The sequence below is a fragment of the Penicillium chermesinum genome, assembly GCF_028974085.1.
Source record: "Penicillium chermesinum strain IBT 19713 chromosome Unknown utg000009l:1.0-952002.0:1.0-954369.0, whole genome shotgun sequence".
NCBI lineage: Eukaryota > Fungi > Ascomycota > Eurotiomycetes > Eurotiales > Aspergillaceae > Penicillium > Penicillium chermesinum.
Genome location: NW_026695319.1, coordinates 772,194 through 785,283, shown reverse-complemented (window position 1 = coordinate 785,283; position 13,090 = coordinate 772,194). Strand labels below are relative to the sequence as shown.

Sequence of the window (13,090 nt, the reverse complement as noted above, 5' to 3'; positions counted from 1 at the left end):
GCGCTAAGAAGCACTTGTTGCCCTCGATTGCCCGTAAGGGAGAACCCAACCATGAGGATCCTGTGCCTGCATGGCGCTGGCAGCTCGGGCGCGATTCTCGAACGGCAGATGTCCAACCTGCGGCGCGAACTCGATCCCAGTTTCGAACTCATCTTTGTAGACGGGCCCTTTGAATGTGGAAGAGGACCCGGTACGTGAGTCGTGTGGCGGAGACAGCGTTAATGTTTGCTAACATACGGGGATCCAGGTGTCTCGGAATTCCAGCCCGGTCCATACTATTCTCACACTCAAGGGTATTCTCCTGCCGACATCGCTCAGGCAGTCCGTTACCTTGAAGACACCCTGGAAGATGAAGGCCCTTTTGAGGGAATCTTTGGCTTCAGTCAAGGCTCAGCGCTCACCCTGTCCTGATTTCCACCAGCAGCAGACGGTCGGCAGCCCAGTCGCAGTCAAGTTTGCTTGCCTCTTTTCTACCGCCATGCCATGCAGCTCTGATGCGAATCTGGGCCACCGCATCATATCGAAGCTGCGGGCAAAGGAGTATGATGTGACAGACAGAGCCGGGCCCGTAGGGAAAGACCTGACGAGCGAAGAGCGAGAATTTGTCGAGATACTTCAGCGAACAGTCGTCGACGCCGGCGCCAAAGATCCCCAATTCCCGTGGACTGATATGAATATATATCGTTATGGAGCGCTGGACGTGATTCCTCGCGTGATGTATTCGTCAGCGCTGGAACAAAAAATACAAGTTCCAACCATCCATGTCTGGGGCCAAAATGACTTTGAGTACATGATCCAAATGGCGCAGCTTTCCAGGTCTCTATGCGATCAGTCTGTGTCCAAAACAGTAGTCCATAGCGGGCTACACGACATGCCAAAGAAACAAAGTGAGATCAAAGCTGTACTTCGAGAAATCAACTGGGCTTTAGCGCGGGCCTAGATATGGAGGTAAAACAGACATATATCGTGTCAGTTCTCACCTACACAGCAATATTCCAAAACTGTTATAAACTTCTATTGTAGTGATATTGGTAGTGGTATTGGTAGTGATAATGGTAGTGATGAGCGATGATAACGTACACCAAGGCAAATGGTCGCTCGTGACCTGCTGAGCTCTTGCCGGGTGCCGACTTGGGAGGATCTGCCGGGTTCTCCATATTTGGCAAATTACCGTACGACTGTTTATATAGAATGCAAGCCCGGGGGTATTTCAGACATACCCTAGTCCAACTTACTTACCAACACGACGATGAGAGCTGCGCGTGTCCGACCCACCTCAACTGACGGAGTCCCATATGGGTTTCCGGGGAATGTTGCTCCATCTTCGGCCATCGAAGTCCACGAGAATATCCCCAAACCCCACATAACGAAACCCGGTGAATTATTGATCCAGGTCAAGGCTTCCACCGTGTATAAAGATAATCTCGAATGGAACGAGCTTTACCCGCCGAATCATGCAACATTGGGAAATGACTTCTCTGGGATAGTCGTCGCTGTGCACGAGGGCGAGGGGAGTTTTCGAGTTGGCGATCATGTATACGGCATGACGCATGCCGGGAGGGGAGGAACATGGGCAGAGTACGCCATTGTCACAACCGAGGAAGCAGCCAAGAAGCCGGATAACCTGTCATGGGAGGAGGCTGCTGCCATCCCCGGGAGCGCTCTCACTGCGGACCAGGCACTGTTCAGGCATGTAGGCCTCGATACTACAGCACACAACGGACAAAAGCGTGTTTTGATTACCGGAGCAGCGGGCGGCATTGGCACATTTCTAGTGCAATTTGCCGTACTTGCTGGCCACCACGTGGTCGCCGCGTCCAGCTCGAACCAGCGGAATAAGGCCTTCCTGCAGACCCTCGGTGCCCATGAAGTGGTGGAGTACGGCGATTTCTCCACTCTAGAGAAGGTCGACGTGGTAGTTGACTCGGTCGGGGCCCAGGTTCTCGCAGATTGCTGGGCTGTCATCAAGCCGGATGGTACCCTCTTGTCCTTTGATGCCTGCAGCTGGGGTTTTAGGGAAGAGCATAGCAAAAATGGTATCAGCCAAGGAAAGGAGGGTGTTCGGGCTCTGTACATGATTGCGGAACCTTCAGCGGAGAGCATGGCGCGTATCACCAAACACGTCGCGGAGGGTCAAATTAGGGGCCGTGTATCCAAAGTGGTGTCTTTGAACGATGTGCGCGAAGCCTACGAATCTGCCCATTTCAGAGGGGCGGGGCATGGGAAGATCGTGGTGCGGATCTAAATGTACTTGATCACTGATTAAGGTGCCTGTTGGCGCATATGTGCAATCCGATAGTTCAATCGACGCTCTCTATCCGCAAATAATAAGGCGCTACGAGCTTCAGATAGAAAACACGTATAACCGAAGAGATATATATGACAATGCGGCTTACGGAGTCTATATAAACCATAAAGCTACGAAGCAGACGCTATAGTGTGGAGGGATCCCAATCAGCCTCGTCTGCCCTAGCTACACCGATCCGCTGGCTAATGGTGACCCAGGCACCACAATAAAGCAGAAGTCTAAAGGCTTTGGTGTCCGCATACTCGCCCCAAGCAATCTCCATGGCCTCCTGGATCGCGGTCCAGCTAACAAAACCCAGGACCTCTACAGCGTCTCGTGTCAGCAGGGCCTTGAGCTTGCGATACAATGGCCCATCCTTCCCCCATCGAGTGGGAGCAAGAAAAGGGTGCTTCTTTCGCCTGTACAGTTCATCCAATATATAAGGGCGTACTGCCTCGCGGAGGATCCATTTTTCATTCAGTGATTGCAAGGCAACGCTGGACTTGGTCCAGATCGGGCCCAATTCGCCGGAGGCGCTCGCAGTTTCGGCCGTGTAGCGCAACTTGGCGCTCGGAGGCAAACGGTTGATATACTCGGTGAGGTGATGGTCGAGGTATGGCGTGCGAGCTTCGACACTGTGTGCCATCTCCGTGCGATCGCCCAGGCATGACAGCAAGACATTGGCCAACGAGTTCTTGTTCCACATGTACATAGAGGTATGGAGAGGATGCCACCTTGAGCGCATCTTGGCTTGGACGGTCTTTGGATACGAGTTGAGAACGGTTCTGCGGCAATCATCGCTGCCTTGCCGTGCTTGTACCCAACTCGCAAAAAGGGTGGCGCTGGGATGCCACGCAAGCAGGTTATCGCTCATGTCTGCTGCCCCCGGACCTGCGATGCTTGGGAGGGCTGATCTATTCTCGTATGCTGTGGCGCCCCCTTTTTGCCATATGCCTTTCATCTCCCGCTGCGCTGATTCAAACATTTCGCTCCGAAGGGGGCTGTTTTGAGATAAGTGAGAGTCCGGGAGGGCTTCGTCAGCTTCGCGGAGGAATTCGCTGAAAAAGTATGGATAACCCGCAAAGTGCTCATCAGCGCCTTCACCAGTCAGGACGACCTTGACGCCGTGTTCCTGGGCAGCGTCGACAGCGCAAATTTGGCTACAAAATTCAGGTCGAAGTGGTGGTGCTCGCAATGGAAGACAGCGTCTTCGAAGTTCTCAGCCAGCGTCTCCTCGGTGATAGTTCTCTTGATCGTCTTGACTCCAAGCCATTCGGCCGTGCGCTCGGCAATCTCTGCTGGTTGTTAGTTTGTACAGCACAAGGACAGGATCACCAGCCGCCATGACTTACGCGACTCGTCGTAGCCCGAGATTTCCGGGAACGCCACACTAAAGCAGGTCACACGAGCGGTGTGTTCGCTTCCAATCTTGGCATTTTCCTTGCGCGCCAGATCGGTGACGATCCCCGCGATGGCGGACGAGTCGATGCCCCGGAAAGGTAGATGCCAACAGGGACATCGGCACGCAGGCGGAGACGGACTGATTCGACAAGCCGCTCACGAACGCCAGCTACCATTTCACCCATGGAGCGTATCTCGGGTTTTCGCTGCAAACGAGAGTGAGCTTGTGGGTTTCGAACGGTGCTACTTCAGTTGACCAACCTTGTCTTCATATTCAGCATCCCAATATTGGACCTGCCGCACCCCACCATCTTCCGTCGTCTCAAGATAGTGTCCGGGGAGCACCTTTCGAACACCACGGAACAGCGTTCGGTCGTCAAACATCCAACCTGCGTTGGCAATTGCGCAAACATCCCAGCGGGGACGCCAGCCAAAAGGTAAGAAAGCCTTGGCCTCGGAAGCGATGAGGAGGCTAGATCCGACTCGAGTATAGACCAGCGGCTTGATTCCATAACGATCGCGTGCGGCGATCAATCGTCTAAGATCTGGACGGTCATCATAGAGCACAAATGCGAATTCTCCTCGCAGATGGGCAAAGAACCCTGGGGCACCAAAGATCTGATAGAGTGCCAGTACAAGTTCGCTGTCGCTGTCGCTCTGGAAGACGTAATGGTGAGCGGTTTCACACTTATGTCGTAGGCGATCATAGTCGTAGATCTCGCCATTGACCACGACGTGAATGTGGCCGTCGGTGCTGTGGAGAGGCTGACGCCCTGCAGATGATAGATCGTTGATGGAGAGACGACAGTGGCCCAGCCCAACCTCCTCGCTCTCGTTGATCCAGACACCCGAATCATCAGGGCCGCGGTGGGCAATGACATTTAATGAGGCTTGAAGCTGCGTCGCAAGAGGATGCCGTACTCTGTTGGTCGTGCTACCGGACTCAGTTTCCGCGTTGCAGGCAACGCCCGCATGTTCCGCGTAGCCATTACTAGGCGGTGCAAGCGAGAGGCACGCAGAGATTCCACACATTATTGATGCTTTTTGAGAGACCGTTGATAGTTGGAAACTCGGTGCACGAAGACACTGGCTTTAATAATCTATACCAGCGGGGCTACTGGCGTCCACATGGTAGTGATCAAACTAGCCGTCCGCAAGGTATGCAAAATCCAACAACATAAAACAAACTAGTCAAGCAACCGCTTACAATCTGCTTGCAACCTGTTTGGTCATGCAGGATGGTCCGGCGGGCCTAAGCAAATCGGGGCCGCCGACGGGATCGGCCAAATCTGGCCATGGCCACTTAAGAAGCTACGCAAGCGCGAAACTGAATACGCGCGTGTGGCTGATATTGCTAGAGTATGTACAAAGTCGTCACTACAAACGGTATTCAACACAGCTCACGACCACGAAACATCCACACCGTATTAATCCGAATGAACGCGTCTCGTTATCCCCGCGTAGAAATTCAAGGGCCGCACAACCAAGAACTCGGGATCGTACACGACTGTCTCCGGTGACGAGTCGTCAAATTCGTATCGGTAGACCAGCTCGACTAGAACTATCTTGACCTGGGTCAGTGCCAAATTGAAGCCCACGCACCCGCGAGCTCCTGCTGCGAACGGAGTGTATGACCCTTGGCGAGCCATTTGCGTGGCAAAGTCTTGTTGCGCCCACCGGTCCGGATCAAACCGTTGCGGATTCTCCCAATGGGCTGGGTTCTTGTGTAAACTGGGAAAGCAGGCAATGACAATGGAACCCTTGGGGATCAGGTACCCGCCGGGCAGGACCGCGTCTTGTTTTGCGTTGCGTGCGGTCTGGAAGCTGGGGCCATGAAGACGGAGAACCTCTTTGACGAAGCAGTCCAGAAACTTCATCCCGTGAATCTCGTCGTAGGTCCACCGGCCATAGTTCCTACTACGATGGCTTCTAATCTCTTCGAAGAGTCTTTGCTGATTGCCCGGATACCGCACGAGGGAGTACAGCGCCCAGGAGAGCAGAGATGAGCTGGTGGTGAACCCCGCACCACAGCTCACGACCACATTACCGAGAACCAGCTCATACGGAAGACCGTTGCCGTCCTTGTCGCGCGCACGGTACAAGAAGTCAGCCACGCAGGTAGCGCTCTGGATGGCCGTGGGCTCGGATAAGCGGAGGGGAGGACTGTCCGTTTGCACGCTCGCCTTCATGGCCTCTTCAGTTGTATCCAGCACTTGCTGACGGACACGTTTCAATTTCGCGGTATCGCCAAAGGGAAGATACTTGATCCACTGCGGCCGCATGGATGATTTCTTCATCAGCGAGAGGTACTGGCCAAAGAGCCGCACGGGAAACGACGGCGGCGTCTTGGGCGACTCGAAATGCTTCAGGTCCTGATTGAGCATGACTCGCCAGATAATTTGAGCTGCGAGCTTGAACATGTATTGGTAGACATTGACTGCGAGATTGGCTTCGGCCAACTGATCGAATGCCGGGAAGATGGATTGAGCCGCATCCTGAATCAGCGGCAGAAAGTGGGCTATAGCGCGTGGCGACATGGTGGGGGAACAAATTTGTGGCTCGGCGCAAAGGCGGGAGATGCGCTGTCGCAGGTAAACAAGCAGTCCTGGTCAGCCATGTAGTGCAGTGGGTGCGATGGGTCGGACGTAGTCTTGGTGAAGAGCTGATCCTCGCGCAACACGTGGCGGGCGATGGCCGGGTCATTTGTGTGGTAGATGGTCGTTCCCATGTTGACCGTCTTAATCATTGGCCCGTATAGCGAGAACAGTCGATCATAGTTTCCGAGGACGTCTGGATACAGCTCGTAGCGGTTGCCAACGAACGGGATGAGGCGAGGCCCAGGAGGCTCGCGGATGGACTCATGGGCGGTTGCTCGCACTTCCACATGGTCCGCCACCGTAACCACGCTCTGTAGATTCGATATCGAGTTCCCTTGTCCGTCGACCAGCCATATTGCTATTGTCAGTTAGCCAAGTCTACAATGATCCCCCTGACGAGCAAGGGCAATGCGCACACTTTGTATCGGCAAATCCAAAAACCTCAGCCAAGGTCGCTCTGAGTTGCTCAATGCTGGGGAACTTGGAGACGTCGAGGCTGTGCGAATATAGGTCGGTGAGTTGTCCGATGTAGAACTTTTGATACATGTTTCGCGACCACAGTGCTCCGAATGGTACGGGCAGAATAAGACAACGGTCATGAAAACCACTTTGACAAAATATATGCGCGTGACTATGCGTCTGATTTTGGCAGCTCGGCCAGAGATTGTTTTCGGAAGCCCGTTGGCGGCGGTCCACATTAGGGTTAGCACAGGTAGCCTGCGTATCGTCCTTTTCCCTAGGAAGCGTCTGTCCCTTGTTCTAAGCTCTCGTGTCTCGGAACACCGCAACTATGGCATCCATGACCGCCCCCCCTGGTGAAAGCATCACACTCGAGCAACTGGCGGACCACAATACCTTACAGTCGCTATGGATCGCGGTTCACGGCGTTGGTAGGTGACGAGGGCTATCCTGTCAAATAATCATGCTTCGGGGATAAACCTGACCAGCGCCCTAGTATACGACTTGACAGCCTTCAGCTCCGACCACCCTGGCGGCATTGAGGCACTTGAAACCTGTGCAGGAACTGACGGAACCGAGGCGTTCGAGTATGCCGGCCACAGCGAAGAAAATATTGCCAATATGCAGCAGTACTGTGTTGGCAGGCTTGTCGGAAGCTTTGGACGAGATGGTCCCAGTTGCCACCATGCGGGAGACGGAAATACGGAGCAAAATCGGCGCGGTGCGCTCGGTATCAACCGGGCTACTTTCTATCCCTGGGCGACACCGGCAGTGACTCTATTGACTGCCTGCGGAGCAATGATTTTTTCATACCGCCACGTCCTTCCACGATTGGGAAGCTTTCAGGATATACTCCCAACAAACACCGACCTACAGCCTGGACATGGAGTCTTGACGGGCGTTGCAATTGCTTCATCCCTCAGCTTCCTGGGTTTCAGATACCTTTACGGACTATTTCTGTCGTCTCTTGACTATCAGAATGATGTATTTAGTTTTCCACCCACCATGCCAAGAAAGACCCGAAGATAGATAATAGACGATCTTACGAGGGGGCCTTCTGGGTTCTTGTCACCAGAAGGCCTGCAACTGTTTTACCATCACGCTGACGAGGATTACAACTCATTCCTGATGACAGTCCACGCTAGGTACCGACGTCCGGCCATATTGTGGTTCCCTTGTCTCCCAACAGTATGCTAGAGTACTATAACGCACGGAGTATCTTATTAGATACACTTCAATGCTATATAAATCATCTTGAGATTCGACTCATAAAACTAGCACTCCAGACTCTTTGGACTGCCAAATTCTACACCATGCTTTAGTCCAAAAAAGGCGAGACCACAGCTGTTCATTTGTTCCTCTTCTCCAAACAAAGGTACAAGGGGCCAGCCTGCATTGCAAAATGCTCATACATTCCTTGCTCAAAACCAGCTACCGGGTCAGTTTTACCAGGGGCGAACTTCAGATTGTAATGCATGACTAGCCTCGCGATGGTGACCCGAATATTGGTTAAGGCAAGATGCTTTCCGGCGCAATTCATGGGACCCAGTGAGAATGGCGCTATTGCGTTCTTGTCTTTGACCAGTTCCGGAAGACTGTACCACCGTTCTGGGATAAACTCATTCGCTCGCGGGAATACGAGTTCGTCTGTTCCTGGGTCAGTGGCGAGGGTACAAATTTAACCACCGGACTGGAGCAACTCCTTACCTCGTCCGATGACGTATTGGGGCGCTATCAGTTGCGTCCCACCAGGGATATATCGGCCAGCGATCACGGTGCCCTCTGGTGGGGACAGCCGTGTTGGGTGGCTGGGACTTGGTGGCCACATGCGCAGTGCCTCCTGAACAACTCCATTCAGCAAGTCAAGGTTTCTGATTCGATCGTCCATCACGAGCTCGTCCGGAGACTCCGGAATATACGGCCGCAATTCGTCCCGCAGCCTGTCCGCAAGCTCCGGTCGTTGAGCAAGAACCCACAGGATGCAAGACATGGTGATTCTGGTGGTGTCGCTAAGTGGGGAGTCAGTCAATCGCTCTAGGCTCAATCAAGGGCTGTCCAGGGCTACCGTACCTTCCAGCGTTGATCAGCAGATGAGATTCTCCAGCCAGAAGGTTTATTGCAGTCTCATCGAATACTTTCTCATTCCTCCGGTACGGAGCAAACAGTGCACTCATCACGTCTGGGATCTTAGGCTCGTTCTGTGTAGACATGGTAAGCGGTAACCCTAATCACAAGCAAGCGCATGGGACGAACCTCCCATCTCCTACGCATTTCTTCCGTGCAGTACTTTAACATGACCTTCAGGTCCTTATTGCCTCCGGGAAGTGCACGCAGAATGTGGAAAAACCACATCGGCAGATGAATGCCAATAACGCTCATTCCATTGTCCAAGATGTCCATTGCCCAGTGGTGCTCCCTGGTGTCCAGCATGCCGAAGGGGTGGCCGAAAGACAAGTCGCTCAAAACATCCCACGAATACAAGCCTAACCAATGGTTCACATTCACTGGCTGCCCAGCATGAGCATCGAGCTCATGCATGAGTTTGGCCCGATAGGGATGGATCCGTGTCTCGTAGCTCCTGACAGCTTTTGTAGAGAATGCTTGACTCCAGACCGAACGCAGTTCGGCATGCCCGGCAAAGGTCCGGCGAAGAAGAACGGAGTCTTGTGGCCGAGTAAGGTCGTACCAGGGGCCCTTCTGACACACGGAATCGGCTCCGAAGATCTGCTGCACCGCCTTGGGGTGTGTAATTGACAGTTCTTGGGTGCCGATGCGCACAAAGTAACCATACTTTTGGTGCAGCTTGTGTAAAGTATTGTACATTTGCATCCGTCGAATGGAAAATGTCATGTAGAAGCTGCTGATCCGTGCGAGCCATGGTCCAGGGAAGACGTTGAGCGGGTGTCGGAAAGCACGGTAAAAGAGAAGACTGGCATACAAGCCCAATAAAAAGAGCCCATCGTACCAGCATGATCGTTTCAGAGCCTCCTCCAAGCCATACCCAAGTCGATACTGCAAAGCCGCAAAAGCTGCGAAGGCGATGGTGTGTATTTGAATATAGGTTATGCCATGCAAGTGATGTTCGCCACGGTTGAAGTACCCTACGTAGCAGATGGCCCCAGCGGCCAAGGCGAGTCCTTCTAGGGCGAATTGCATTTTGTACGAATGGATGACGCCAGATTGGAGGAGCAGTGACTCTATAAAACTTAGATTTTTAAAAGTCGCATGCCCTCAAAGCTAAATTGCGCGAAATGGCAGGTTGGTATAGTCTTACTCTCCTCGCTGGGTTTACTGTGCGCGGCCACCGCCCAATTTGGAGAGGGCCGCGCTCAACTCAGCCGCCCGCTGCCCCTTCTCGCACCAATTTGTCACAAACTTCGCAAGAATGCTTCGTGTAAGCGTGTTATAGTGTGAAGTATGCTACGTATTGGGCCGAGTCCGCGCTCATGTCCCAGAGATATTAGGCTACGATAGTGACAGTCAGCTAGTATCCAGCCCCACCAGAGCATAGCGCTGTCCCAGTTACCTTGAATAACAGAGTGGTGGTAGGACTTCCATATCGGAGTAGATTCGATGAGTCCCCTAGCACTAAGAGGTCGATCGGTGCCGACCTGGCGCTCGGAGGCCAACGGTTGATATACTCGGTGAGGTGGTGGTCGACGAATGGCGTGCGAGCTTCGACACTGTGCGCCATCTCCGTGCGATCGCCCAGGCATGACAGCGAGACATTGGCCAACGAGTTCTTGTTCCACATGTGCATGGAGGTATGGAGAGGATGCCATCTCGAGCGCATCTTGGCTTGGACGGTCTTTGGATACGAGTTCAGAACGGTTCTGCGGCAATCATCGCTGCCGTGCCGTGCTTGTACCCAAGTCGCAAAAAGAGTGGCGCTGGGATACCATGCGAGCAGTTTATCGCTCATGTCTGCTGCCCCCGGGCCTGCGCCCCGCTGGAGTGACTACCCATGTGGGGGCAGCCGTTCTATTCGTAGCGGCCTCTCCCCCCGAGATTGCGTATGACACCAGTAGCGGGAGAGTATTTCTAGTTCATTCACCTATAGCTCCCTATCCTCTAATGGACTGAGATATACCAGGACGTGCCTCTGGAGAAGCATTCGATCCAGTCCGCCAGACCCTTGAAGCCGACACATTGGAATAGTAGCCTCTCAGGCCCACAAAGAAGATCAGTCTATCCCCGGCGCATATCGTCACAAACAGGCCGAGATATAATACATCAGTGAGGGCGAGGGCGAAGTCACCATCGACGGAATGAACAACCCTGTGACTAAGGGGAGCCCCGTGTTTACCCTATCGGATGCTGAGTACGGGCTTGCCAATCCTGGCGTGACTGGTCTACGGTCCTACGTACTTCCCACGAGCGCCTTCGGGGTCGTAGTTGGACGGTTGACAAAGGGCGAAAAGCACAAAGCCGTACCGAAAAGACTTCCAGTCTCAGGGAAGCGCCGAGCTACTAGTAGCGTATTCGAGCCAAATAGGGTATATGTGCAACCTCCATTCGAGCCTCGAAGTCACGGCATTTCTAAGACTTGAAATGCTGATTCCAAGGTGAGCTTCCCTCCTCTCATCAGCTACCATCGTACTAAGATACGGTACACTCAGTCCGACTACCTTCATCTCCAGTGCCTCTAGCAACCTTATAAGATGCTTGAGATAGACTTTGGAGATCAATGAAAGGATGTCTCAAGCCTTGATTCCGTCACGCCCATTACCGGATCAGTGCGGGGCAAGAGCCCCATTGCTGGGCCTATATCTCACAGCGTCGATCGGAAGGACTGCTGTCGGATCGTCTCATCTTGGGGGTCACAGATCACAGCGGTCACACAGGCTGCGCATGAATGCCGATGCAGAGTCTCCGGCAAAAACGTCCTGCAGATGGGAAGCATGCGATGTTCACAATCCGGAGATTTAGGGAGGAGCAAGAGATGACAATGATTTCCTCAAAAACATTCGCCCACTCCCATCTTTTCCGAGCTTTTCTTATCATCCTGAGAAACATGTCTCTCATTAACATTAGCATTCGATACATATTGGCTTCCCAATGATCCACCTGCCTTTTCTCCTGTGGACTCCGCCTATCTTTTACCATGTCTAGATTCTCATTACCTGGTTTGAACTACGGGCCCTTCCTGCCTATGCATTCTCCTCGGTGGGGTTGGGTAAAATAAGCTAGGGTGTCTTGCATTTTTCTCATAGATACTTTGGTCTACCTAACAAGATTTCACCTTTTCCTGCCAACGCCAATTTGAGACCACATCAAACGTATTACCCCAATGAACACCTGAAAAGCTAACCTGATTCGTTCTTCGTTGTTAAGCAAAATATTAATCAGCAAGGTCGGAGATGGCATTGCCTTTTGGCGTTGCTAGGAGACACCTCGGGCTGTCGAGAGGCCCACCTGTGCGCTGACGAGGCGGGAGGGGGAGAAGGGGGACTTATGACCAGCAAACATTATTGCGGAACCGCCCCTTGTAGAGGACCGCCCAGCACCGTGGTGTATGCTGGCAGTAGGTTCTTGCTACCAGCTCATAGTCCTTAAGACTTTGAGCTGAGTGTAAGCCCCGGTGGCAGCTAAGTTGTTCCTCGTATGTCCTCTTTGTGCCGACTGCATAATGTTTTGGTGCCATGCACCAACGGTGGCCACATAAGTGGCGCACCATCATTGGTGCATTTGAGTTCTGCTTCCATGGAGACACAGCTTCCAAGAGAGGAATGTTAAGCTGGGGGGTGGGCGCTGAATGCGCCTCGTTCGCGGCGATAATATGGGAAACGAGAACCTTTCTCGGGATACCCTCCAATAGGGTGGTACTATATCAATGGTCAGTCAGATATTCCTACCTTCCGACCCGTCAACTTGTATCTATCCACTCACCGCGGTGCACTTTGGGTTGAGCCACTCTCGCGCAGCTGTGGCGTCACGAAAATATCGCTGCCCCTCTGAGTCGCTGTACATAGCACTGAGCAATGTCCCAAGGGAAGATCCTGCGGGAATAACAGATCGTCATCTGTTAGAGACTCTACGTATGGTAACAATGATTGATTTCGAGCCTTAGGCCCGGCCTCGAGGTTGGGTCGGTGCAGCATGCGACAAAACTTCGCCCATGACTGTGGCGTAGCTTGCATAACAAGTAGTCGGTCCCTGATGGGCACAGGTGATGGTGCAGTCACTGCTGGATCAGGTGCCGACTCTGAAGCCTTGTTATGCTGCGGATCCATGCCACTTGGGTCCTCGTCAACGACCAAGTCGTCATTAGTGTCATCATTCTCCTGCTCCCCAGAAGTGTCCGCAGGTTGATAATCGGTGAGTTCGTGCTCTATAGCCATCATTT

The 13,090-nt window shown here is 53.0% G+C and overlaps 8 protein-coding genes across 8 annotated transcripts; 3 read left to right on the top strand and 5 right to left on the bottom strand.

Moving 5' to 3' along the window:
- Positions 1-349: 349 nt before the first annotated feature.
- On the top strand, positions 350-940 carry N7468_010749 (uncharacterized protein; the record flags this gene model as incomplete). The annotated part of the gene is made up of 1 exon (XM_058480044.1): positions 350-940. The coding sequence occupies one exon, from the start codon at positions 350-352 to the stop codon at positions 938-940; it is 591 nt and encodes a 196-aa protein (XP_058325567.1).
- A 309-nt stretch (positions 941-1,249) lies between these two features.
- N7468_010748 (NADP-dependent oxidoreductase) lies at positions 1,250-2,245 on the top strand (the record flags this gene model as incomplete). Its single annotated transcript, XM_058480043.1, has 1 exon — positions 1,250-2,245. One exon carries the CDS (start codon positions 1,250-1,252, stop codon positions 2,243-2,245), a length of 996 nt encoding a protein of 331 aa, XP_058325566.1.
- Positions 2,246-2,432: 187 nt separating this feature from the next.
- On the bottom strand, positions 2,433-4,720 carry N7468_010747 (asparagine synthetase B family protein; the record flags this gene model as incomplete). The annotated part of the gene is made up of 5 exons (XM_058480042.1): positions 2,433-3,404; positions 3,452-3,582; positions 3,640-3,677; positions 3,749-3,894; positions 3,950-4,720. The coding sequence occupies 5 exons, from the start codon at positions 4,718-4,720 to the stop codon at positions 2,433-2,435; spliced, it is 2,058 nt and encodes a 685-aa protein (XP_058325565.1).
- Positions 4,721-5,115: 395 nt separating this feature from the next.
- On the bottom strand, positions 5,116-6,831 carry N7468_010746 (cytochrome P450; the record flags this gene model as incomplete). The annotated part of the gene is made up of 3 exons (XM_058480041.1): positions 5,116-6,183; positions 6,237-6,643; positions 6,702-6,831. The coding sequence occupies 3 exons, from the start codon at positions 6,829-6,831 to the stop codon at positions 5,116-5,118; spliced, it is 1,605 nt and encodes a 534-aa protein (XP_058325564.1).
- A 244-nt stretch (positions 6,832-7,075) lies between these two features.
- Positions 7,076-7,773, top strand: N7468_010745 (cytochrome b5-like heme/steroid binding domain-containing protein; the record flags this gene model as incomplete). The annotated part of the gene is made up of 2 exons (XM_058480040.1): positions 7,076-7,175; positions 7,241-7,773. The coding sequence occupies 2 exons, from the start codon at positions 7,076-7,078 to the stop codon at positions 7,771-7,773; spliced, it is 633 nt and encodes a 210-aa protein (XP_058325563.1).
- Positions 7,774-8,092: 319 nt separating this feature from the next.
- On the bottom strand, positions 8,093-9,900 carry N7468_010744 (cytochrome P450; the record flags this gene model as incomplete). Its single annotated transcript, XM_058480039.1, has 4 exons — positions 8,093-8,391; positions 8,452-8,753; positions 8,815-8,942; positions 8,998-9,900. The coding sequence occupies 4 exons, from the start codon at positions 9,898-9,900 to the stop codon at positions 8,093-8,095; spliced, it is 1,632 nt and encodes a 543-aa protein (XP_058325562.1).
- Positions 9,901-10,228: 328 nt separating this feature from the next.
- On the bottom strand, positions 10,229-10,666 carry N7468_010743 (glutamine-hydrolyzing asparagine synthase; the record flags this gene model as incomplete). The annotated part of the gene is made up of 1 exon (XM_058480038.1): positions 10,229-10,666. One exon carries the CDS (start codon positions 10,664-10,666, stop codon positions 10,229-10,231), a length of 438 nt encoding a protein of 145 aa, XP_058325561.1.
- Positions 10,667-12,196: 1,530 nt separating this feature from the next.
- On the bottom strand, positions 12,197-13,085 carry N7468_010742 (uncharacterized protein; the record flags this gene model as incomplete). Its single annotated transcript, XM_058480037.1, has 2 exons — positions 12,197-12,569; positions 12,634-13,085. The coding sequence occupies 2 exons, from the start codon at positions 13,083-13,085 to the stop codon at positions 12,197-12,199; spliced, it is 825 nt and encodes a 274-aa protein (XP_058325560.1).
- Positions 13,086-13,090: the final 5 nt, after the last annotated feature.